General features: G+C 48.8%; 1 protein-coding gene across 3 annotated transcripts in view; it reads right to left on the bottom strand.

The window, feature by feature from the left end:
* Positions 1-13,954: 13,954 nt before the first annotated feature.
* Positions 13,955-27,105, bottom strand: part of pde2a (phosphodiesterase 2A) — a 284,813-nt gene continuing 271,662 nt past the window's right edge. For all 3 annotated transcript variants that reach the window (XM_090218907.1, XM_090218908.1, XM_090218906.1), the window contains exons 23-30: positions 24,564-24,651; positions 24,110-24,157; positions 23,938-24,012; positions 20,788-20,887; positions 20,396-20,508; positions 19,900-19,938; positions 19,690-19,796; positions 13,955-18,706 (exon numbers count right to left, since the gene is read on the bottom strand). In XM_090218907.1, the coding sequence (XP_090075033.1) occupies positions 18,457-18,706; positions 19,690-19,796; positions 19,900-19,938; positions 20,396-20,508; positions 20,788-20,887; positions 23,938-24,012; positions 24,110-24,157; positions 24,564-24,651 (820 nt within the window). In that variant the 3' untranslated portion in view covers positions 13,955-18,456. The remainder of the gene's footprint in view (positions 18,707-19,689; positions 19,797-19,899; positions 19,939-20,395; positions 20,509-20,787; positions 20,888-23,937; positions 24,013-24,109; positions 24,158-24,563; positions 24,652-27,105) is intronic.

Raw genomic sequence — 27,105 nt, 5'->3', positions numbered from 1 at the left:
CCCAACTACATTCTCAATCACAGTCACTCTTTCTTTTAAAAAAAACACATGCTAACCAGCCCACCAAACAGAAGGACTCAGGTCAAACAAATAATTCATACATTTTTTAAAACTAAATGCATTAAAAGTTGGTTATTTCAACCTAAGTCGTGCTGCAACTCAAGAGCAGGCAGATAAAGGATTTTCTGATTTGTCTTTGATAGCAAATTCATCAGGGTTCGCGGGACCCCCTCATAATAGCACCAGGAGTTGTACTATGACAGCACATGGCCGGACGAACCAAGTCCCGGGCCCTGGGAAGGAACATTTTAAAGGCTTATCTCTTCACATCGGAGACAAAATGTAGCAATTTTCTAGCAAATTTCCTGCAATTGTACACCTTTTGTCATGGGGAAGAGAGATTTTTTTTCAGCTTTAAAGATAATATCCTACATTTCTTCACATTTTGCCATGAGGCAGAGAGAACACTTTCCAGTTTTAAAGCTTAAATTACAAGAACTCGAAAAATGTATAATTGGTGGAGTACTGTGAGCCTCCCAGGCCCATGTTGCCCAGAGTTAAGAACATAAATTGTAGATTAATAATATTACATTGTATTGTATAACACACTCGAAGCGAATTCCACAGATCCCTTGGCCAAAATGTGTTTAATCTAGGCCTATATATATTTTGAGATCTTGCTGCAGACCCCCTGCAGTACCTCGGACCCCACTTTGAGAACCCCTGGTATATTGGATGTTTATAGATACTGTATTACTTTTTAAATATCATGATAATACCCGCACACTGTCAAAGGCTCATTTGCAATCGATTAACAAAAACCTACTCACCAGTTATTGCGGCCACTTTTTCAGGGTCCAATCCGTCTTTTTTCCCCCCTCCATCTTCTCCACTGAAATGTTTTTATTTATTTAACTAGGCAAGTAAGGTTAAGAACAAATTCTTATTTACAATGATGGCCTACCCGGGACAAACCCTCGCCTAACCCGGACGACGTTGGGCCAATTGAGCACCGCCTTATGGGACTCCCAATCACGGCCGGTTGTGATACAGCCCGGAATCGAACCTGGGTCTGTAGTGATGCCTCTAGCACTGCGATGTAGTTCCTTAGACCACTTCTCCCCCACTCGGGAGGCCACTTTTAGATTTTCCACCTAGGATTGTTCAAATGAAATGAGTTCAATGTGTCATAAATAATTATCCTAAGTCATAATGACACAGCCATATTCAAATGTGAGTTAGGTCTTAAGATAATTCCTCTGACTTATCCGTGTACAACACTATGGATAATACATACTTACCACAGCCATTGTTGCATAGAATTAAAATGAGTAGAACGGACATTCCCACCCGAAACTTTGACTTGTATTTAAAAATATACCTTCTCGGTATTTATCTTGACCTCATGTACTAGGTTTCAATAGAAACACCTTTAAATAGATAAATGAACCATTAACCAGTACAGTCATCTCAAGACAATACTGAGCCAGCTAACCATAACACCAACCCTATAGGATGACAGGCTAGAGTTAGTGCAGTTAGCCTAGCGTTAGCATACACAGTTAAAACAAGAAAATACAACTCTGTCATATATAACACTTGGCTGGGGAGATGTCAGGGCCTAGACAAAATAAAAGGAGTAGAAAATAAACATAAATATTACCTCAGAGGAGCTATAAATAAATAAATTAAAACCAGAATATTACCTTGCGCCATTTTCTCTTATGTTACTCTATGGGCTAGCCATGCTTAGCTGCAAACCCAGTCATCTCTATGTCAAGATCGCTAACAGTTTGCACTCGATCAATTTACACATTAAACTTTACAACTTCAACATAAAAGGTAAGTATCACTCAGATAATCATTTTGACTCTAACATGTTCTATAGATAATGTGCCATGTTCTATAGATAATGTGCTTGTGTACACCACATACCTGTTTAAGAGAACAACAGAAAAAAAGAGAGAAGGAGAAAGGTTAGAGTTTTCACAGGCGTCTTCTTCGACTGTTGTTGAGGGGACAGAGATGCAAACCACTGTGCTCCTACACCCCCTGCTGGTGGCAAACAGGTATAAACAATTCCCAATGGAAATCCTAGGAGCACTCAGCCCAAATAGTGGATTAAAACCATATACATACATTGATTACAACAATATCTAAACCATGTTTTATAAAAAAACAATGTGATTCATTAACCTTATGGGCAGCCACAACTATAGTGTATGAAAATAAACATTCATACTTAGGTGTCTGTGAATTTTCAAAACTTGCACATCACAAATTATAAATGCACAATAGTGTACGCTATATCAATCAAATCTCAGAATGAGATGGCAACATCTACAGTACAGTAGATAAAGATATGACAAAGTAGTCATAAGGTTGCCTAACACTATGCAATTAGAAAATAATTTATCCCTTCATGTGAGATTTCTGTATTGTTTTTAAATATATGCCATCTCCTCGTCCTAATCCATTGCTCTGTCTGCAGCAGTAGCCATTACCTACACATCTACGCAAACATCTTCATCAGTCTGGTGAGAGACACAGAGAGGTTTTCCACTTCTCAATCAAAGTGCAGAGTAGATGAGATGAATAAATTACAACAATTCTGGCTTATATTAGGTTGATTTAGCAGTATAAAGTCCAGTTTAATATGCAGTATGAATAGTGTAGTTTGGTTTTTCAGTGGCTCTGCGTTCCCTTTCTGGTTCTCAACCCAGCATCCTTGGAGGTCACGCTCACAGCCTTTTTCAACCAATCACAGCAGGCTCCCTGGACGGGCGAACTGAAGTTGGAAGATGCTAGAAAATGGATAGATGCACTGTCACGTGTGTGTGTGTGTGTGTGTGTGTGTGTGTGTGTGTGGTTAAGTAGTTAGAGTTAAGTAGTTAGAGTTAAGTAGTTAGAGTTAAGTAGTTAGGGTAAATGTATGGTTTGCTTTGGTAGATATTGGTTGTTTAGATTAAGAGTTCTAATCTTTCACGCCACCAGATACTGTATTCTGGAACCTCCACCAGATACTGTATTCTAGAACCTCCACTAGGGGTGCTCCACCAGATACTGTATTCTGGAACCTCCACCAGATACTGTATTCTAGAACCTCCACTAGGGGTGCTCCACCAGATACTGTATTCTGGAACCTCCACCAGATACTGTATTCTAGAACCTCCACTAGGGGTGCTCCACCAGATACTGTATTCTGGAACCTCCACCAGATACTGTATTCTGGAACCTCCACCAGATACTGTATTCTAGAACCTCCACCAGATACTGTATTCTGGAACCTCCACCAGATACTGTATTCTAGAACCTCCACTAGGGGTGCTCCACCAGATACTGTATTCTGGAACCTCCACCAGATACTGTATTCTAGAACCTCCACTAGGGGTGCTCCACCAGATACTGTATTCTGGAACCTCCACCAGATACTGTATTCTAGAACCTCCACTAGGGGTGCTCCACCAGATACTGTATTCTGGAACCTCCACCAGATACTGTATTCTGGATCCTCCACTAGGGGTGCTCCACCAGATACTGTATTCTGGAACCTCCACTAGGGGTGCTCCACCAGATACTGTATTCTGGAACCTCCACTAGGGGTGCTCCACCAGATACTGTATTCTAGAACCTCCACTAGGGGTGCTCCACCAGATACTGTATTCTGGAACCTCCACTAGGGGTGTCCCACCAGATACTGTATTCTGGAACCTCCACTAGGGGTGCTCCACCAGATATTGTATTCTGGAACCTCCACTAGGGGTGCTCCACCAGATACTGTATTCTGGAACCTCCACTAGGGGTGCTCCACCAGATACTGTATTCTGGAACCTCCACTAGGGGTGCTCCACCAGATACTGTATTCTGGATCCTCCACTAGGGGTGCTCCACCAGATATTGTATTCTGGAACCTCCACTAGGGGTGCTCCACCAGATACTGTATTCTGGAACCTCCACTAGGGGTGCCCCACCAGATACTGTATTCTGGAACCTCCACCAGATACTGTATTCTAGAACCTCCACTAGGGGTGCTCCACCAGATATTGTATTCTGGAACCTCCACTAGGGGTGCTCCACCAGATACTGTATTCTGGAACCTCTACTAGGGGTGCTCCACCAGATACTGTATTCTGGAACCTCCACTAGGGGTGCTCCACCAGATACTGTATTCTGGATCCTCCACTAGGGGTGCTCCACCAGATATTGTATTCTGGAACCTCCACTAGGGGTGCTCCACCAGATACTGTATTCTGGAACCTCCACAAGGGGTGCCCCACCAGATACTGTATTCTGGAACCTCCACCAGATACTGTATTCTAGAACCTCCACTAGGGGTGCTCCACCAGATACTGTATTCTGGATCCTCCACTAGGGGTGCTCCACCAGATATTGTATTCTGGAACCTCCACTAGGGGTGCTCCACCAGATACTGTATTCTGGAACCTCCACTAGGGGTGCCCCACCAGATACTGTATTCTAGAACCTCCACTAGGGGTGCTCCACCAGATAGTGTATTCTAGAACCTCCACTAGGGGTGCTCCACCAGATACTGTATTCTGGAACCTCCACTAGGGGTGCTCCACCAGATACTGTATTCTGGAACCTCCACTAGGGGTGCTCCACCAGATACTGTATTCTGGAACCTCCACTAGGGATGCTCCACCAGATACTGTATTCTGGAACCTCCACTAGGGGTGCTCCACCAGATACTGTATTCTGGAACCTCCACTAGGGGTGCTCCACCAGATACTGTATTCTGGAACCTCCACTAGGGGTGCTCCACCAGATACTGTATTCTGGAACCTCCACTCTGGGTGCTCCAACAGATACTGTATTCTGGAACCTCCACTAGGGGTGCTCCACCAGATACTGTATTCTGGAACCTCCACTAGGGGTGCTCCACCAGATACTGTATTCTGGAACCTCCACTCTGGGTGCTCCAACAGATACTGTATTCTGGAACCTCCACTAGGGGTGCTCCACCAGATACTGTATTCTGGAACCTCCACTAGGGGTGCTCCACCAGATACTGTATTCTAGAACCTCCACTAGGGGTGCTCCACCAGATACTGTATTCTGGAACCTCCACTAGGGGTGCTCCACCAGATACTGTATTCTGGAACCTCCACTAGGGGTGCTCCACCAGATACTGTATTCTGGAACCTCCACTAGGGGTGCCCCACCAGATACTGTATTCCTGAACCTCCACTAGGGGTGCTCCACCAGATACTGTATTCTGGAACCTCCACTAGGGGTGCTCCACCAGATATTGTATTCTGGAACCTCCACTAGGGGTGCTCCACCAGATATTGTATTCTGGAACCTCCACTAGGGGTGCTCCACCAGATACTGTATTCTGGAACCTCCACTAGGGGTGCTCCACCAGATACTGTATTCCTGAACCTCCACTAGGGGTGCCCCACCAGATACTGTATTCTGGAACCTCCACTCTGGGTGCTCCAACAGATACTGTATTCTGGATCCTCCACTAGGGGTGCTCCACCAGATACTGTATTCTGGAACCTCCACTAGGGGTGCTCCACCAGATACTGTATTCTGGAACCTCCACTAGGGGTGCTCATGAGTAAACGTGGGTCCTGAAAGATGGCCTCAAATGTGCACATGAGCAAAATACATTATTTCATTATAAGTCTCCAGATCTCAACCCCATAGAAAATCTTTTTAGGGAGTTGAAAGTCTGTTTTGCCCAGCAACAGCCCCAAAACATCACTGCTCTAGAGGAGATCTGCATGGGCCAAAATACCAGCAACAGTGTGTGAAAACCTCGTGAAGACTTACAGAAAACTTTTGACCTCTGTCATTGCCAACAAAGGGTATATAACAAAGTATTGAGATAAACTTTTGTTATTGACCAAATACTTATTTTCCACCATCATTTGCAAATAAATTCATTAGAAATCCTACAATGTGATTTTCTGGATTTTTTTTCTAATTTTGTCTGTCATAGTTGAAGTGTACCCATGATGAAAATTACAGGCCTCTCTCATTTTTTTAAGTGGGAGAACTTGCACAATTGGTGGCTGACTAAATACTTTTTTGCCCCACTGTATGTCAACTCTTCGTGTTGTTGTTTGTTTAGCCTGTTCCAATTATCCCAGAAGTGGTTAGACTCTATGGATTCTTCAATTACATTGAGCTGATTTCTGACATGCTGTTCCATCTTTTTCCAGAGTGTATTTCTGTATTGTTTTAGTGATTCACTCTAGTGAAGGCGTAGACTCTATGTTTTTGGTTGGATAGGTTTCTCAATTTCTTTCTTCTTCAAACTATTTTTCATTGTTGTTAATTTTCTTAAGTTGTCTGCATGAAATGTTTAGATTTGATAGGGAAGTTAAAAGGTCAAATATACTGTTTAGGTTTTCTACTGACAAGTTTACACCTTCACTGCTACAGTGAAATGTTTTGTCCAGGACTTTGTCTAAAAGGGATTGCATTTGTTGTTGCCTAATTGTTTTTTGGCAGGTACTTTCCATTCATCTATAGAATTTCTCAACATTGTGCAGTTTGATGCCTCATGATTGATTATTGCTCTGTTCAAGTAGAACTGTGATTTTACAGTGATCTGATAGGGGTGTCAGTGGGCTGACTGTGAACGCTCTGAGAGACTGAGGTCAGTGATAAATTAGTCTACAGAACTACTGCCAAGAGATGAGTTATATGTGTATCTACCATATGAGTCTCCTCGAAGCCTACCGTTGACTATGTAAATACCCAGCATGCAACAGAGCTGCAGGAGTTGTGACCTGTTTTTGTTGGTTATGTTGTCACAGTTGTGTCTCGGGGGGCATATGGGGGAGGGAATGCTGTCACCTCCAGGTAGGTGTTTGTCTCCCTGTGTGCTGAGGGTGTCAGGTTCTTGTCCAGTTCTGGTATTTAGGTCTCCACAGACTAGTACATGTCTCTGGGCCTGGAAATGGTTGATTTTTTTATTCATTTATTTTGATTTCACCTTTATTTAACCAGGTAGGCTAGTTGAGAACATGTTCTCATTTGCAACTGCGACCTGGCCAAGATAAAGCATAGCAGTGTGAACAGACAACACAGAGTTACACATGGAATAAACAAACATACAGTCAATAATACAGTAGAAAAATCGATATACCACATGTGCAAATGAGGTAGGATAAGAGAGGTAAGGCAATACCTACAATAGTGATCTCCCCTCTAGGATGGAGAAGCTCATTGTTAAAGTATGGGGATTATATTGGGGGGATATGGGTAGCACACGTGAGGACATTTTTCTCTGTTGAGATCATTTCTTTAGTAATTTCTAGCCAGATGTAAAATGTTCCTGTTTTGACTAATGTAATAAAAAGGGTTAGGTCTGCTCTATACCAAATTAGCATACCCCTGAGTCTCTTCCCTGTTTCACACCTGGTAGTTTGGTGGATGGGACTACCAGCTCTCTGTAACCTAGAGGGCAACCAGTGGGTCCGTCTCCTCTATACCACCCACCTGGTAGTTTGGAGGATGGGACTACCAGCTCTCTGTAACCTAGAGGGCAACCAGTGGGTCCGTCTCCTCTATACCACCCACCTGGTAGTGTGGTGGATGGGACTACCAGCTCTCTGTAACCTAGAGGGCAACCAGTGGGTCCGTCTCCTCTATACCACCCACCTGGTAGTGTGGTGGATGGGACTACCAGCTCTCTGTAACCTAGAGGGCAACCAGTGGGTCCGTCTCCTCTATACCACCCACCTGGTAGTTTGGTGGATGGGACTACCAGCTCTCTGTAACCTAGAGGGCAACCAGTGGGTCCGTCTCCTCTATACCACCCACCTGGTAGTGTGGTGGATGGGACTACCAGCTCTCTGTAACCTAGAGGGCAACCAGTGGGTCCGTCTCCTCTATACCACCCACCTGGTAGTGTGGTGGATGGGACTACCAGCTCTCTGTAACCTAGAGGGCAACCAGTGGGTCCGTCTCCTCTATACCACCCACCTGGTAGTGTGGTGGATGGGACTACCAGCTTTCTGTAACCTAGAGGGCAACCAGTGGGTCCGTCTCCTCTATACCACCCACCTGGTAGTGTGGTGGATGGGACTACCAGCTTTCTGTAACCTAGAGGGCAACCAGTGGTTCTGTCTCCTCTATACCAGGTTTCTTGTAGGATGACAATGTCTGTATTTCCAATTTCTTTGATGAAGTCCGTGTTCCTGGTCTTTGGGCTAAAGGCAGATGATCTCAGACCTTGTATATTCCAGTATGAGATAGTAAAAGCTTTGTGTTCCATCGTGTCTAGTGTTGTTTTTGTGTGGTTTATGCCCGGACCATCACAGTAGCTGTGAGCAGAGCATGTTGAGCATCTGATACATACCTCTTAGGTTGCAGGATGGGGCTTGGGGGGGTACATTATTGGGGGTTGGGCCTGTTGCTCTGCTCACGTTCTGGGCTTACAGTATGTGCAGCTGTTATGTTGAGGTCCTTGCTGCAGGGGCGGGTGGTTGATCTGGGGGGGTCTATAAAGGGTGTGGCCAGGTCGTAAAGGTTGTGGAAGTCCAAGGTGAAGTGGTGGCCCAGGTAGACATTAGGTTTTGAGTCACAGTCCCAGGAAATGCACGGTCCCGGGAAATGTTTGTTTGAGGTGGTCTCAGCTGGGTGGGGTGTGTTTGGTAAAGCTATGGTCTGGGTGTACAGTAAGTCCTCTTGCCGTTGGTTCTCTCAGTGCAGGTCCTTCAGGAGGGTGTCTCACTGGTCTGGGCGGGGCTTCTGTTGCATCCTGTGTGAGGTGCTGGGGCTGCGGTTGAGGTTGACGTCCTTCAGGGTCCTGAAAAAAGTTGGGATTGCTGCCTTGTAGAGGTGGACCTGGTTGTAAAGTCCAGGGTGGAGTGGTGGGTCAGGTAGACATTAGGTTTTGAGGCACAGTCATGTAAAATGCTTGCATTCACCCACTGTATGATAGCAAGGTGAATATCTTCTCTGGTAGCAAGGTGAATATCTTCTCTGGTAGCAAGGTGAATATCTTCTCTGGTAGCAAGGTGGAGATAACCACTTGTGCATTGGGGAAAGTGGAAGAAGCTTTTTCAATCACTCACTTTGCCACCCTTTCCTGCTGGGCCCTCAGGTCATTTGTGCCGGTGTGAATTATGATGTGGCTGGGGGACCCTAGTCTGTCCTCTGACAACAGCTCCAGGGCATGCCTACTGTTTGGACACCAGAGTTGAGCCACTTTGTGTTTGGGAAAAGTGTTATTCTCCTGAATGTATTTGCCATTTGAGTCAGTGAGGAGCACAATTTCTAGCTTTTGTGTGTCCTCAGTGGATGTGGGGTGGTTGTCGTTACAGAGAGAGAGATTTTCCCTTTCTGTGCTCTCTCTTTGATCCTGTTAAAGTCCTTCTGGAACTGCATGAGGATGCCCTGCACCATTACTGTCCCAGACTTGTACACGTTGACAGAGGTTGTTTCAATTTCCTCAGTGTCTAGTATTGTGAGGTTCCACCCTGGGCCAATACCCTCTCTCTTGGCGTAGGGGTAGTGTGGTCTTATAGCACTGTGCCATGCCAGGGGATGGTCTGTGTGGACAATTAAGTTACTAAAGTTCCCTTTGTAGCAGCAAATAGTGTGATGATTGTCCTTTATGAGCTGTTTTGTACTTGTTCCTTGCAGTGTTATTTTTAATATCCATGGATGGGCTTGTAATGACCTCTGGACAGGGATAAGCCATTGGGGCTTTAAAGGCTTCTGCATTTGGGATGGGGGGGCTGTGAAACTCATCTTCCATTGTTGGGCTCTAGTGTGTGTGTGTGTGTGTGTGTGTGTTGGGAAAGGAAAGTGAAAGGGGGTACCTAGTCAGTTATACAACTGAATGCCTTCAACTGAAATGTGTCTTCTGCATTTAACCCAACCCCTCTGAAACAGAGAGGTGAGGGGGGGCTGCCTTAATCAACATCCACGTCTTTGGCGCCCAGGGGAAAGTGGGTTAACTGCCCGGGGAACAGTGGGTTAACTGCCCGGGGGACAGTGGGTTAACTGCCCGGGGGACAGTGGGTTAACTGCCCGGGGGACAGTGGGTTGACTGCCTGGGGAACAGTGGGTTAACTGCCCGGGGAACAGTGGGTTAACTGCCCGGGGGACAGTGGGTAAACTGCCCGGGGGACAGTGGGTTAACTGTCCGGGGGACAGTGGGTTAACTGCCCGGGGGACAGTGGGTAAACTGCCCGGGGGACAGTGGGTAAACTGCCCGGGGGACAGTGGGTAAACTGCCCGGGGGACAGTGGGTAAACTGCCCGGGGGACAGTGGGTTAACTGCCCGGGGGACAGTGGGTTAACTGCCCGGGGGACAGTGGGTTAACTGCCCGGGGAACAGTGGGTTAACTGCCCGGGGGACAGTGGGTTAACTGCCCGGGGGACAGTGGGTTAACTGCCCGGGGGACAGTGGGTTAACTGCCCGGGGGACAGTGGGTTAACTGCCCGGGGGACAGTGGGTTAACTGCCCGGGGGACAGTGGGTTAACTGCCCGGGGGACAGTGGGTTAACTGCCCGGGGGACAGTGGGTTAACTGCCCGGGGGACAGTGGGTTGACTGCCCGGGGGACAGTGGGTTGACTGCCCGGGGGACAGTGGGTTGACTGCCCGGGGGACAGTGGGTTGACTGCCCGGGGGACAGTGGGTTGACTGCCCGGGGGACAGTGGGTTGACTGCCCGGGGGACAGTGGGTTAACTGCCCGGGGGACAGTGGGTTAACTGCCCGGGGGACAGTGGGTTGACTGCCCGGGGGACAGTGGGTTGACTGCCCGGGGGACAGTGGGTTGACTGCCCGGGGGACAGTGGGTTAACTGCCCGAGGGACAGTGGGTTGACTGCCCGGGGGACAGTGGGTTGACTGCCCGGGGGACAGTGGGTTAACTGCCCGGGGAACAGTGGGTTAACTGCCCGGGGGACAGTGGGTTGACTGCCCGGGGGACAGTGGGTTAACTGCCCGGGGGACAGTGGGTTAACTGCCCGGGGAACAGTGGGTTAACTGCCCGGGGAACAGTGGGTTAACTGCCCGGGGAACAGTGGGTTAACTGCCCGGGGGACAGTGGGTTAACTGCCCGGGGGACAGTGGGTTAACTGCCCGGGGGACAGTGGGTTAACTGCCCGGGGGACAGTGGGTTAACTGCCCGGGGGACAGTGGGTTAACTGCCCGGGGGACAGTGGGTAAACTGCCCGGGGGACAGTGGGTAAACTGCCCGGGGGACAGTGGGTAAACTGCCCGGGGGACAGTGGGTAAACTGCCCGGGGGACAGTGGGTAAACTGCCCGGGGGACAGTGGGTTAACTGCCCGGGGGACAGTGGGTTAACTGCCCGGGGGACAGTGGGTTAACTGCCCGGGGGACAGTGGGTTAACTGCCCGGGGGACAGTGGGTTAACTGCCCGGGGGACAGTGGGTTAACTGCCCGGGGGACAGTGGGTTGACTGCCCGGGGGACAGTGGGTTGACTGCCCGGGGGACAGTGGGTTGACTGCCCGGGGGACAGTGGGTTGACTGCCCGGGGGACAGTGGGTTGACTGCCCGGGGGACAGTGGGTTAACTGCCCGGGGAACAGTGGGTTAACTGCCCGGGGGACAGTGGGTTGACTGCCCGGGGGACAGTGGGTTGACTGCCCGGGGGACAGTGGGTTGACTGCCCGGGGGACAGTGGGTTGACTGCCCGGGGGACAGTGGGTTGACTGCCCGGGGGACAGTGGGTTGACTGCCCGGGGGACAGTGGGTTGACTGCCCGGGGGACAGTGGGTTGACTGCCCGGGGGACAGTGGGTTGACTGCCCGGGGAACAGTGGGTTAACTGCCCTGGGGACAGTGGGTTGACTGCCCGGGGGACAGTGGGTTAACTGCCCGGGGGACAGTGGGTTAACTGCCCGGGGGACAGTGGGTTAACTGCCCGGGGAACAGTGGGTTAACTGCCCGGGGAACAGTGGGTTAACTGCCCGGGGAACAGTGGGTTAACTGCCCGGGGAACAGTGGGTTAACTGCCCGGGGGACAGTGGGTTGACTGCCCGGGGGACAGTGGGTTAACTGCCCGGGGGACAGTGGGTTAACTGCCCGGGGGACAGTGGGTTGACTGCCCGGGGGACAGTGGGTTGACTGCCCGGGGGACAGTGGGTTGACTGCCCGGGGGACAGTGGGTTAACTGCCCGAGGGACAGTGGGTTGACTGCCCGGGGGACAGTGGGTTGACTGCCCGGGGGACAGTGGGTTAACTGCCCGGGGAACAGTGGGTTAACTGCCCGGGGGACAGTGGGTTGACTGCCCGGGGGACAGTGGGTTAACTGCCCGGGGGACAGTGGGTTAACTGCCCGGGGAACAGTGGGTTAACTGCCCGGGGAACAGTGGGTTAACTGCCCGGGGGACAGTGGGTTAACTGCCCGGGGGACAGTGGGTTAACTGCCCGGGGGACAGTGGGTTAACTGCCCGGGGGACAGTGGGTTAACTGCCCGGGGGACAGTGGGTTAACTGCCCGGGGGACAGTGGGTTAACTGCCCGGGGGACAGTGGGTTAACTGCCCGGGGGACAGTGGGTTGACTGCCCGGGGGACAGTGGGTTGACTGCCCGGGGGACAGTGGGTTGACTGCCCGGGGGACAGTGGGTTGACTGCCCGGGGGACAGTGGGTTGACTGCCCGGGGGACAGTGGGTTGACTGCCCGGGGGACAGTGGGTTAACTGCCCGGGGGACAGTGGGTTAACTGCCCGGGGGACAGTGGGTTGACTGCCCGGGGGACAGTGGGTTGACTGCCCGGGGGACAGTGGGTTGACTGCCCGGGGGACAGTGGGTTAACTGCCCGAGGGACAGTGGGTTGACTGCCCGGGGGACAGTGGGTTGACTGCCCGGGGGACAGTGGGTTAACTGCCCGGGGAACAGTGGGTTAACTGCCCGGGGGACAGTGGGTTGACTGCCCGGGGGACAGTGGGTTAACTGCCCGGGGGACAGTGGGTTAACTGCCCGGGGAACAGTGGGTTAACTGCCCGGGGAACAGTGGGTTAACTGCCCGGGGGACAGTGGGTTAACTGCCCGGGGGACAGTGGGTTAACTGCCCGGGGGACAGTGGGTTAACTGCCCGGGGGACAGTGGGTTAACTGCCCGGGGGACAGTGGGTTAACTGCCCGGGGGACAGTGGGTAAACTGCCCGGGGGACAGTGGGTAAACTGCCCGGGGGACAGTGGGTAAACTGCCCGGGGGACAGTGGGTAAACTGCCCGGGGGACAGTGGGTAAACTGCCCGGGGGACAGTGGGTAAACTGCCCGGGGGACAGTGGGTAAACTGCCCGGGGGACAGTGGGTAAACTGCCCGGGGGACAGTGGGTTAACTGCCCGGGGGACAGTGGGTTAACTGCCCGGGGGACAGTGGGTTAACTGCCCGGGGGACAGTGGGTTGACTGCCCGGGGGACAGTGGGTTGACTGCCCGGGGGACAGTGGGTTGACTGCCCGGGGGACAGTGGGTTGACTGCCCGGGGGACAGTGGGTTGACTGCCCGGGGGACAGTGGGTTGACTGCCCGGGGGACAGTGGGTTAACTGCCCGGGGAACAGTGGGTTAACTGCCCGGGGGACAGTGGGTTGACTGCCCGGGGGACAGTGGGTTAACTGCCCGGGGGACAGTGGGTTAACTGCCCGGGGGACAGTGGGTTAACTGCCCGGGGAACAGTGGGTTAACTGCCCGGGGAACAGTGGGTTAACTGCCCGGGGAACAGTGGGTTAACTGCCCGGGGAACAGTGGGTTAACTGCCCGGGGGACAGTGGGTTAACTGCCCGGGGGACAGTGGGTTAACTGCCCGGGGGGACAGTGGGTTAACTGCCCGGGGGACAGTGGGTTAACTGCCTTGCTCAGGGGCAGAACGACATATTTCTTCTTACCTTGCCAGCTCATGGATTCGTTGGTGTGTAAGTGTGTGTTGGTGTGTGTTAGTGTGTAGTCAAGACTGTATGATGGTGTGGAACAGGAATCTGAGCAGGCAACAGCTCTCCTTTAACCAAATTTATTCAAAAAAAAAAGTAATCTTTTGTGTTCTTTTTCCAGAAGGGTCTGCCTGCCCTCTATCCATATAGCATTTAGAGACACACAGACCAACACTGGTCTACACCTTCTACAATAAAAACCAAATACTTCCTCAACTTCAGTCTTGCTTCAGTTGTCAGAATTAGAATCCACTTTAATGTTGACGTATCATTTTGTTTTTCTCCCCTTCTGTTTGATCTGTAGCCCTACAACTTATGGGTTCTTCAATAACACAATGAATATGAGAGAATAAGATGATTCAACCACAACCACAGCAAATAACAGGAAATTATTAAAATAGTCCTCATCGTAATAATTACATAGAATCAAGTAATACTTCATAAACTGTTATTTACTGCATTTATACATAGCCTATGCCATTACATCACAGGTAAGAATCCTGCTCTTCCGTGAAGACGGGGATTGGCACATGAAGGAGCTCTGACTCGCCGACACGAAAACGCTAACGTATAAAACAAAGTCATGAGAGACAACTGTCAAAAGTAATAATTTAAGATCAGACTGTATTTACATCAGAGTTTCTGCATCATCATCATCAACACACACATGAAGAAGGCAGATCTGGAATGGTAGGGAGGAAAACAACAATAACAACAACAGGGGAAAAGAGGAAGTTAATCTGTGTTCATCAGGGGTCAGAGTTCACAGGTATACAGCACTAGAGCAAGGCTTCAGACCGCCAGCCTACCTGAATGTCATTTGAAGATTTAAAATCTGTACAACAACATGATGTCAAAGTCAGGGAAGTCAGACAAACAGACATCCTGAGGGCAAATCATCTACCGAATATATGAACCTATATGCAGTCCCACTCATACCCCACTCACCTAACAAATATATTAACCTATATGCAGTCCCACTCATACCCCACTCACCTAACAAATATATTAACCTGTACGCCCCAGGCGCCAAACCAAACCAGTTCATTCATCTAACGAATAAATTCATATGCATGCCCTCTTAAGAAATATATTCACATGTATGGCCTTAATTCTTCCACATATACAGTATGTAAGCCCTGACAAACACAAATGATGTGCTGAGGGTGAGTTGTTGCTCCGGCTTCACTGAGCAGTAGTTACACACATTAGTTTAACATTTGGGTGACTGATTGATTGGAGTTGTGTTAAACTTGTGAGACAGTGAACTCTCTCTCTCACACCCACAAACACTGTCCAGCTATAAGTCTGTTCATCAACACACTGGAGATACTGTATGGTCTGTGTCTATCTATGGTCCAACATTAGAAGCTCAGAGAAAGGCAGCATAGATGCACGATAAGGCAGATCCGTACAACACACACGCGCGCACATACACACATACACACACACACACACACACATACACGCACACACACACACACACACATACACGCGCACAATGACACTGGATCATTTAAAGGGCGTCACTTGTACTCTATAACGTGTTTCATTGGGATTTTATAGTGAAGAGAGAGAAACAAAAAATAGGAATCTGGAGAATCGACTCCGTTAGTGGCTCTTGTTGTGAAGGTTTTATTGGCGGTGGTTGTTGGTGGGTTTTGGCTGGTGGTGGTGGTTGGTGGTTGTTGGTTGTGGTGGTTGTTGGTTGTTGTGGTGATGGTTAGTTGGTGGTGGTGGTGGTTGTTGGTTGTGGGTGGTGGTTGTTGGTAATGGGTGGTGGTGGTTGTTGGTTGTTGGTGGTGGTGGTTGGTGGTGGCGGTGGTTGGTGGTGGATGGTTGTTGGTTGGTTGTTGGTGGTGGTTTTTGTTGGTGGTTGTTTTTGATGGTGGATTTGTTGGTGGTTGGTGGTCGTGATTGTTGTTGATGGTTGTTTGTTGTTGGTGGTTGGTTGTTGGTGGTTGGTTGTTGTTGGTGGGTGGTCGTTGGTGGTTGGTTGTTGTTGGTGGGTGGTTGTTGGTTGTTGGTGGTGGTGGGTTGTTGGTTGTTGTTGTTGGTGGTTTGTTATTGGTGGTTGTTGGTGGTTGGTTGTTGGTGGTTGGTTGCTGGTGGGTGTTGTGGGTGGCGGTTGTTGGTGGTGGTTGTTGGTGGTTGTTGGTTGTTGGTGGTGGTGGTGGTGGTTGGTTGCTGGTGGTTGTTGGTTGGTGGTGGTTGTTGGTTGTAGTTGGTGGTGGTGGTGGTTGTTGGTTGGTGGTGGGTGGTGGTTGTTGTGGGGGTGGTGGTTGTTGTTCTTTGGTGGTGGTTGTTGTTGTTGGTGGGTGGTGGTTGTTGGTGGTGGGTGTCGGTGGTTGTTGGTGGTTGTTGTTGGTGGTTGTTGTTGGTGGTTGGTTGTTGGTGGTTGGTTGGTGGTGGTTGGTGGGGGTTGTGGTTGGTGGTGGTTGTTGGTGTGTGGTGTTGGTTGTTGGTGGTGGTTGTTGTTGGTGATTGTTGGGTGGTGTTGGTTGTTGGTGGTGGTTGTTGTTGGTGATTGTTGGGTGGTGTTGGTTGTTGGTGGTGGGTGGTTGTTGTTGGTTGTTTGTGGTGGTGGTTGTTGGTGTTGGATGTGGTTGGTGGTGGTTGTTGGTGGTGGGTGGTGGTGGTGGTTGTTGTTGGTGGTGGTTGTTGTTGTTGGTTGGTTGTTGGTGGTTGGTTGTTGGTGGTTGGTTGGTGGTGGTTGTTGTTGGTGATTGTAGTGGTGGTGGTGGTTGTTGGTGGTGGTGGTGGTTGTAGTGGTGGTGGTTGTTGTTGGTGGTGGTTGTAGTGGTGGTGGTTGTTGGTGGTGGTTGTAGTGGTGGTGGTGGTTGGTGGTGGTGGTTGTTGTTGTTGGTGGTTGTAGTGGTGGTGGTTGTTGTTGGTGGTGGTGGTGGTTGTAGTGGTGGTGGTTGTTGGTGGTGGTGGTGTTTGTGGTGGTGGTGGTTGTAGTGGTGGTGGTGGTTGGTGGTTGTTGTTGTTGGTGGTTGTAGTGGTGGTGGTTGTTGTTGTTGGTGGTTGTAGTGGTGGTGGTGGTTGTTGTTGTTGGTGGTTGGTGGTGGTGGTTGTTGGTGGTGGTGGTGGTTGTAGTGGTGATGGTGGTTGTTGTTGGTGGTGGTGGTTGTGGTGGTGGTGGTTGTAGTTGGTTGTTGTTGTTGGTGGTGGTTGTTGTTGTTGGTGGTTGTAGTGGTGGTGGTTGTTGTTGGTGGTGGTGGTTGTAGAGGTGGTGGTTGTTGTTGGTTGTAGTGGTAGTGGTGGTGGTTGTTGTTGTTGGTGGTGGTGGGTGGTGGTTGTTTTTGGTGGTTGTTGTTGTTGTTGTTGTTGGTGGTGGTGGTGGTGTGTGTGATTTTAGGATGGCACTGACCAGTGATCATTGACTGTCAAACTGTCAAACTGGTTGTAGTGGTTGGTGTTGGTTGTTGTTGGTGGTGGGTGGTTGTTGTTGGTGGTGGTTGTTGTTGGTGGTGGTTGTTGGTGGTGGGTTGTAGTTGTGGTGGTTGTTGTTGGTGGTTGTTGGTGGTGGGTTGTAGTTGTGGTTGTTGTTGGTGGTGGTGGTTGTTGTTGGTGGTTGTTGGTGTTGGTGGTTGTTGTTGGTGGTGGGTTGTGGTTGTGGTTGTTGGTGGTGGGTTGTAGTTGTGGTGGTTGTTGGTGGTGGTTGTTGTTGTTGTTGTTGGTGGGTGGTGGTTGTTTTTGGTGGTTCTTGTTATTGGTGGTGGTGTGTGTGTGTGTGATTTTAGCTAATGAAGATGGCACTGACCAGTGATCAGTGACTGTCAAACTGTCCCCATCTCCAAAAGATTGAACTTACACTCACATTACCTGACACACTGCAGATACCGTTCCCTCAATAACCACCGGGCATCATATGGCCATGAATGAGCTCCATATATACTAACAAATACAATAATTGGCAAACTAGAGACTTACATGATGCCTAAGAAATGCCAAATAAATTCAATACTGGCTGAGATAAAGGGAGAAACACACGTGGTGTAGGCTACATACAGCATACATAAGCAGTCGTATGAGTGACATAGCAGCTGATCAGGGTTTGTGTGGACTGGTGGGAAGGATTCTGATGATCTTAAAACAACATAAACCAACAGATTCCTTAACTGTCCTTTGTACTACACAGCTTTCTGTTAACTAAGAAAGGTATGTGTTATTACATGGGTATTGACCTGTTAGGTGTCTGGGAGCCTGTGTGTAAAACAGAAACTCAGAACAATATGAACGGTGACCTTCGTTATGAAAATGATCATTTCCAGAGTCAACACGACTCTCTGCTTTCCTCACAGGAGTTCAGTCACATTTAGCATCTGCAGGAATCGTCTGAATTGACTAGTCAGAATCAACTCCTGTCAAATGATTCATCTGAATTGTCCCTCCTGAGTTCACTCCATCTTGCTCAGCCTCAGAGATTGAAAGCTGTCAATCAAATGTCAAGCTGTCTCAAAGTCTCGCCCTCTCTGCCTGAGGACATAAAAAGGAAATTGTTTCCTTATGTTTCTATTGGCCTAGAAATACCACTGGCTCCCCTCCCATTGGTTGGTGTGTTCACTGGCCCCTCCCCCCAACCACATCATCCAGGCAACCGTTGAGGCAGTGGGTGTCATCGCAGTGGCTGTCATCTCCCAGCGCACCTTGGGATTGCAGCAGCTCATACTCTTCATCCAGGAAGTCGAGGCTATTGTTGCTAGGCAACCCACGGACGGTGAACTTATGGGAGACTTTTGTCCACTGCACTCGATTGGTCGCTACACGCTCATACAGCTCTGATGCCCCTGGTAACAGCTCTGACAGCAGCCTATCAGGGGACAGGGGTGGGGGACACAACATTAGGTGGTGCAAGTGCTGTGGGTCAGTAGTGATAAACGCTGTGTTGTGATTTGTTCAGTAGTGATAAACGCTGTGTTGTGATTTGTTCAGTAGTGATAAACGCTGTGTTGTGATTTGTTCAGTAGTGATAAACGCTGTGTTGCGATTTGTTCAGTAGTGATAAACGCTGTGTTGTGATTTGTTCAGTAGTGATAAACGCTGTGTTGTGATTTGTTCAGTAGTGATAAACGCTGTGTTGTGATTTGTTCAGTAGTGATAAACGCTGTGTTGTGATTTGTTCAGTAGTGATAAACACTGTGTTGTGATTTGTTCAGTAGTGATAAACGCTGTGTTGTGATTTGTTCAGTAGTGATAAACGCTGTGTTGTGATTTGTTCAGTAGTGATAAACGCTGTGTTGTGATTTGTTCAGTAGTGATAAACGCTGTGTTGTGATTTGTTCAGTAGTGATAAACACTGTGTTGTGATTTGTTCAGTAGTGATACACGCTGTGTTGTGATTTGTTCAGTAGTGATAAACGCTGTGTTGTGATTTGTTCAGTAGTGATAAACGCTGTGTTGTGATTTGTTCAGTAGTGATAAACGCTGTGTTGTGATTTGTTCAGTAGTGATAAACGCTGTGTTGTGATTTGTTCAGTAGTGATAAACACTGTGTTGTGATTTGTTCAGTAGTGATAAACGCTGTGTTGTGATTTGTTCAGTAGTGATAAACGCTGTGTTGTGATTTGTTCAGTAGTGATAAACGCTGTGTTGTGATTTGTTCAGTAGTGATAAACGCTGTGTTGCGATTTGTTCAGTAGTGATAAACGCTGTGTTGTGATTTGTTCAGTAGTGATAAACGCTGTGTTGCGATTTGTTCAGTAGTGATAAACGCTGTGTTGTGATTTGTTCAGTAGTGATAAACGCTGTGTTGCTATTTGTTCAGTAGTGATAAACGCTCTGATTCACTCTTACTTGTAGATGGGCATAGCGATGTGTTCCATGAAGCTGATCTGTAGCTCTGGGATGTAGGCCTTCTCTCTGTCCATCATCTCACTGGGACGATTCCCCATCGCCTTCTCCTGCACACACAAGTAAGTTACACATCAGATACACCCCCACACCCACCTCCCAACACACATACACACACATATACAGTGCAGTAAAAAAGTGCAGCACACATACCAAATCCCCCTGGGAGAAGAACTCTTTATAGATCAGCTCCTGAATACACAGAGGAGAGAAAGAGGTTTAGGGTCAAAGGTTAACTAGGATCTGAGGTTAGAGTTGAGGTTATAGGGTTAGGGTTGAACCGGGATGTGGACATGAAGCTAGGGTTAGGGTTGTGGTTGAGGTGAGAGTTATGGTTAGCATTAGCTTTAGGGTTGAGTCTAGGTTTAGCGTTAGCTTTAAGGTTGAAGGTTAGCATTAACTTTAGAGTTGAGGCTAGGGTTAGCATTAGCTTTAGGTTTGAGGCTAAGTTTAGCATTAGCTTTAGGATTGAGGCTACAGTTAGCATTTGCTTTAGGATGGAGGCTAGGGTTAGCATTAGCTTTAGTGTTGAGGCTAGAGTTAGCATTAGCTTTAGGGTTGAGGGTTAGCATTAGCTTTAGGTTTGAGGTTAGGGTTAGCATTAGCTTTAGAGTTGAGTCTAGGGTTAGTAGACTTTAGGGTTCCTCACAGCGATCTTGCGGGTGGTCTTCCAGCCCTTGGTCTGGTCCGACAGGTCACATGAGGTCATCAGCAGGCACAGCAGCAGAGAACGGTGGGTCTGATTCCTGGGGTTGTAGCCAGCTAGCACACACACACATATACAAACAGAAAGGGAGAGAAAATGAAATACTATTATACTCACAAATACACACACACACACCCACCCATGCACACACACCCACGCACACATACCCACGCACACATACCCACGCACACACACCCACGCACACCCACGCACACCCACCCACCCACGCACGCACGCACGCACACACACACACACACACACACACACACACACACACACACACACACACACACACACACACACACACACACACACACACACACACACTGCCTTACCGTCAGCCATCCTTTGCAGGTCGGGGAAGATGCGGAGGTGGTGAGCCAGGTCAGTGGCCAGGATAATATCCCTCATCAGGTCCAACATCCTCTGGTAGTCCTGACAACCACACACACACACACACACAACCTATAACACTCCTGGGTGTCCTGTTAACACACAACATACGAGCGGTAACAGTCCTGGGTACGAGCGGTAACAGTCCTGGGTACGAGCGGTAACGGTCCTGGGTACGAGCGGTAACAGTCCTGGGTACGAGCGGTAACGGTCCTGGGTACGAGCGGTAACGGTCCTGGGTACGAGCGGTAACAGTCCTGGGTAACGGTCCTGGGTACGAGCGGTAACGGTCCTGGGTACGAGCGGTAACGGTCCTGGGTACGAGCGGTAACGGTCCTGGGTACGAGCGGTAACGGTCCTGGGTACGAGCGGTAACGGTCCTGGGTAACAGTCCTGGGTACGAGCGGTAACGGTCCTGGGTAACGGTCCTGGGTACGAGCGGTAACAGTCCTGGGTACGAGCGGTAACGGTCCTGGGTACGAGCGGTAACAGTCCTGGGTAAGAGTGGTAATGGTCCTGGGTACGAGCGGTAACAGTCCTGGGTAACGGTCCTGGGTACGAGCGGTAACAATCCTGGGTACGAGCGGTAACGGTCCTGGGTACGAGAGGTAACAGTCCTGGGTACGAGAGGTAACAGTCCTGGGTACGAGCGGTAACGGTCCTGGGTACGAGAGGTAACAGTCCTGGGTACGAGCGGTAACAGTCCTGGGTACGAGCGGTAACGGTCTTGGGTACGAGCGGTAACAGTCCTGGGTACGAGCGGTTACAGTCCTGGGTAAGAGCGGTAATGTTCCTGGGTACGAGCGGTAACAGTCCTGGGTAACAGTCCTGGGTACGAGCGGTAACAGTCCTGGGTAACGGTCCTGGGTACGAGCGGTAACAGTCTTGGGTACGAGCGGTAATGGTCCTGGGTACGAGCGGTAACAGTCCTGGGTACGAGCGGTAACAGTCCTGGGTAAGAGCGGCAATGGTCCTGGGTACGAGCGGTAACAGTCCTGGGTAACAGTCCTGGGTACGAGCGGTAACGGTCCTGGGTACGAGCGGTAACGGTCCTGGGTACGAGCGGTAACGGTCCTGGGTAAGAGCGGTAATGGTCCTGGGTACGAGCGGTAACAGTCCTGGGTAACAGTCCTGGGTACGAGCGGTAACAGTCCTGGGTAACGGTCCTGGGTACGAGCGGTAACAATCCTGGGTACGAGCGGTAACGGTCCTGGGTACGAGCGGTAACAGTCCTGGGTACGAGCGGTAACGGTCCTGGGTACGAGCGGTAACAGTCCTGGGTACGAGCGGTTACAGTCCTGGGTACGAGCGGTAACAGTCCTGGGTACGAGCGGTTACAGTCCTGGGTAAGAGCGGTAATGTTCCTGGGTACGAGCGGTAACAGTCCTGGATAACAGTTCTGGGTATGAGCGGTAACAGTCCTGGGTAACGGTCCTGGGTACGAGCGGTAACAGTCCTGGGTACGAGCGGTAACGGTCCTGGGTACGAGCGGTAACAGTCCTGGGTACGAGCGGTAATGGTCCTGGGTACGAGCGGTAACAGTCCTGGGTAACAGTCCTGGGTACGAGCGGTAACGGTCCTGGGTACGAGCGGTAACGGTCCTGGGTACGAGCGGTAACAGTCCTGGGTAAGAGCGGTAATGGTCCTGGGTACGAGCGGTAACAGTCCTGGGTAACAGTCCTGGGTACGAGCGGTAACGGTCCTGGCTAACAGTCCTGGGTACGAGCGGTAACGGTCCTGGGTACGAGCGGTAACGGTCCTGGGTACGAGCGGTAACAGTCCTGGGTAAGAGCGGTAATGGTCCTGGGTACGAGCGGTAACAGTCCTGGGTAACAGTCCTGGGTACGAGCGGTAACGGTCCTGGGTACGAGCGGTAACGGTCCTGGGTACGAGCGGTAACAGTCCTGGGTAAGAGCGGTAATGGTCCTGGGTACGAGCGGTAACAGTCCTGGGTAACAGTCCTGGGTACGAGCGGTAACGGTCCTGGCTAACAGTCCTGGGTACGAGCGGTAATGGTCCTGGGTACGAGCGGTAACGGTCCTGGGTACGAGCGGTAACGGTCCTGGGTAACAGTCCTGGGTACGAGCGGTAACGGTCCTGGGTACGAGCGGTAACAGTTCTGGGTACGAGCGGTAACGGTCCTGGGTACGAGCGGTAACAGTCCTGGGTAACAGTCCTGGGTACGAGCGGTAACGGTCCTGGGTACGAGCGGTAACGGTCCTGGGTACGAGCGGTAGCGGTCCTGGGTACGAGCGGTAACAGTCCTGGGTGTCTTCACTGTAAAGGGGTTACGGTGAATTTGACAGTATCTCACAGGCAGCTCAGTGGAAAGTAAAATTCTATATTTCATATTACAGTATACAAACTGTAAAATAAATACGGTATTAAAGCAAGTACTGTGTAATGAAGTAAATGCGGCCGCAATCAGAATGAGTGAATGTGACGAAATTCATTGTATTTCACAGTATTGTACTGTAATTATAAGGGAAATGGTGTAAGCAGATTGGCTGACAGGTACAGTGTTTACACGTGACGGTATACTAAATGAATATTTGGTGTTTTATATCACCTGCACTTCTAAAAGGCCTTAACAAAGGCTTCCAAGCTGGCACACCAAAAGGACATGGTAAAACAAGCATTTAGCATTCCAGACTTACTGCCACTACAATCTGTCCCCGATGCAGTTTAAATTGATATGTCAATAGGCCAGCAACAACAATCCCATACGCCAACTAGTGTTCAAAATGTTTTTTTTTGGGTGCTCCAAAGATTCGGTACGGTACTGTATTCTGTAGGATAGAATTACAGTACCATTCGAAATACAGCAGTTATTTCCCCGCCCACAACATTTTCCCACAATGCAGCATAATTTACAGTATTTTACTGTTGATTATACCCAAATTACCATATGCATTCATTTTCCATTACAGTGCTGTTAACACAACACACACACAACCCATAACAGTCCTGTGTGGCCTGTTAATACAACACACACACACACACACACACACACACCCACACCCTATAAAAGTCCTGGGTGTCCTGGGTCAGGAGACAATCAGTGTGAGATCCCAGACTGGAGAGAAACAAACCTTTCTGGAGAACTTGTCGAAGATGTTGCAGCCGTGGGTGTTCAGAATGGCTATGGCTTGGGCAAAGTGGTGTCGCTGTGGAAACAAACACAAGTTACTATGGGGTAGGAGGTTGAAGGCTGGCCACTAGGTGTCACTATAGTCCCATCTGTGTGTGTGTGTGTCTTCTTACCTCCATCACAGAGCCCTCTGAGCTGTAGAGGGCAGCCAGGACAGATTGCTGTAGAGGAATAAGACAGAACACGTTGTTCCATAGATAGACCTGCTCTCTATGCTGCTGTAATAACTGAAGTGTACTACCCATGTCTAACCACAGTCTTTCCCTGAGTTTTCCTACTGTGTGTTTGACCGGTGCTATACCTGCGTGTGTGTGTGTTTGAGGGGTCTTACCAAAGCTGCGCCTTCATGTATATGTGCATTTGAGAGTGTGTGTGTGTGTTGTGTTAGCAGGACACCCAATAATGTTATAGGTTGTGTGTGTGTGTGTGTGTGTGTGAGGTGTCTTACCAAAGCTGTGCCTTCATGTATGCATTTGAGTGTGTGTGTGTGTGTGTGTGTTAACAGGACACCCAAGACTGTTACAGGTTGTGTGTGTGTGTGAGGTGTCTGTTTGTGAGGTGTCTTACCGAGGCCACTTGAAAGGAGTTGTTAGTCCCACGGTGGTCCAGGTCATGACACATACAGGAGACAAAGAGAGCAAAGATCTCTATATTCCTACAGACAGGGATGGAGGGAGGGGCAGGAGGTTAGACTGTAGGGTGCAGGGGTGTAAAGTGTAGTGTGTATGGTTATAGGGTGTATGTAGATTATACGATAAAGGGTGCCAGGGTTTCTACTAGCTCGAGGTAGTCAGCCTTTCAGAGCAGGTAGGGTGTTTTGTGTAGGGTTAGGGTATAGGGTAGATGATGTAGTATATAGGGTTAGGGTATAGGGTAGATGGTGTAGTATATAGAGTTAGGGTAGATGGTGTAGTATATAGAGTTAGGGTAGATGGTGTAGTATATAGAGTTAGGGTAGATGTTGTAGTATATAGAGTTAGGGTAGATGTTGTAGTATATAGAGTTAGGGTAGATGTTGTAGTATATAGAGTTAGGGTAGATGGTGTAGTATATAGGGATAGGGTATAGGGTAGATGGTGTAGTATATAGGGTAGATGGTGTAGTATATAGGGTTAGGGTATAGGGTAGATGGTGTAGTATATAGGGTAGATGGTGTAGTATATAGGGTTAGGGTATAGGGTAGATGGTGTAGTATATAGGGTTAGGGTATAGGGTAGATGGTGTAGTATATAGGGATAGGGTAGATAGTGTGGTATATAGGGTTAGGGTATAGGGTAGATGGTATAGTATATAGGGTTAGGGTATAGGGTAGATAGTGTGGTATATAGAGTTAGGGTAGATGGTGTAGTATATAGGGTTAGGGTATAGGGTAGATGGTGTAGTATATAGGGTTAGGGTATAGGGTAGATGGTGTAGTATATAGGGTTAGGGTATAGGGTAGATAGTGTAGTATATAGAGTTAGGGTAGATGGTGTAGTATATAGGGTTAGGGTATAGGGTAGATGGTGTAGTATATAGGGTTAGGGTATAGGGTAGATGATGTAGTATATAGGGTTAGGGTATAGGGTAGATAGTGTGGTATATAGAGTTAGGGTAGATGGTGTGGTATATAGGGTTAGGGTATAGGGTAGATGGTGTAGTATATAGGGTTAGGGTATAGGGTAGATAGTGGGGTATATAGGGTTATGGTATAGGGTAGATGGTGTAGTATATAGGGTTAGGGTATAGGGTAGATGTTGTAGTATATAGGGTTAGGGTATAGGGTAGATGGTGTAGTATATAGGGTAGATGGTGTAGTATATAGGGTTAGGGTATAGGGTAGATGGTGTAGTATATAGGGTTAGGGTATAGGGTAGATGGTGTAGTATATAGGGATAGGGTAGATAGTGTGGTATATAGGGTTAGGGTATAGGGTAGATGGTATAGTATATAGGGTTAGGGTATAGGGTAGATAGTGTGGTATATAGAGTTAGGGTAGATGGTGTAGTATATAGGGTTAGGGTATAGGGTAGAGGGTGTAGTATATAGGGTTAGGGTATAGGGTAGATGGTGTAGTATATAGGGTATAGGGTAGATAGTGTGGTATATAGAGTTAGGGTAGATGGTGTAGTATATAGGGTTAGGGTATAGGGTAGATGGTGTAGTATATAGGGTTAGGGTATAGGGTAGATGATGTAGTATATAGGGTTAGGGTATAGGGTAGATGGTGTAGTATATAGGGTATAGGGTAGATAGTGTGGTATATAGAGTTAGGGTAGATGGTGTGGTATATAGGGTTAGGGTATAGGGTAGATGGTGTAGTATATAGGGTTAGGGTATAGGGTAGATAGTGGGGTATATAGGGTTATGGTATAGGGTAGATGGTGTAGTATATAGGGTTAGGGTATAGGGTAGATGTTGTAGTATATAGGGTTAGGGTATAGGGTAGATGGTGTAGTATATAGGGTAGATGGTGTAGTATATAGGGTTAGGGTATAGGGTAGATGTGTAGTATATAGGGTTAGGGTATAGGGTAGATGGTGTAGTATATAGGGATAGGGTAGATAGTGTGGTATATAGGGTTAGGGTATAGGGTAGATGGTATAGTATATAGGGTTAGGGTATAGGGTAGATAGTGTGGTATATAGAGTTAGGGTAGATGGTGTAGTATATAGGGTTAGGGTATAGGGTAGAGGGTGTAGTATATAGGGTTAGGGTATAGGGTAGATGGTGTAGTATATAGGGTTAGGGTATAGGGTAGATAGTGTAGTATATAGAGTTAGGGTAGATGGTGTAGTATATAGGGTTAGGGTATAGGGTAGATGGTGTAGTATATAGGGTTAGGGTATAGGGTAGATGATGTAGTATATAGGGTATAGGGTAGATGGTGTAGTATATAGGGTATAGGGTAGATAGTGTGGTATATAGGGTTAGGGTATAGGGTAGATGGTGTAGTATATAGGGTTAGGGTATAGCGTAGATAGTGGGGTATATAGGGTTATGGTATAAGGTAGATGGTGTAGTATATAGGGTTAGGGTATAGGGTAGATAGTGTGGTATATAGGGTTAGGGTAGATGGTGTAGTATATAGGGTAGATGGTGTAGTATATAGGGTTAGGGTATAGGGTAG

This window comes from Oncorhynchus mykiss, chromosome 24 (assembly GCF_057628025.1).
Source record: "Oncorhynchus mykiss isolate SJ-2025 chromosome 24, ASM5762802v1, whole genome shotgun sequence".
NCBI classification, from domain to species: domain Eukaryota; kingdom Metazoa; phylum Chordata; class Actinopteri; order Salmoniformes; family Salmonidae; genus Oncorhynchus; species Oncorhynchus mykiss.
Note: the sequence above shows the minus strand (reverse complement) of the source record. Positions and strands in the feature narration are given on the sequence as shown.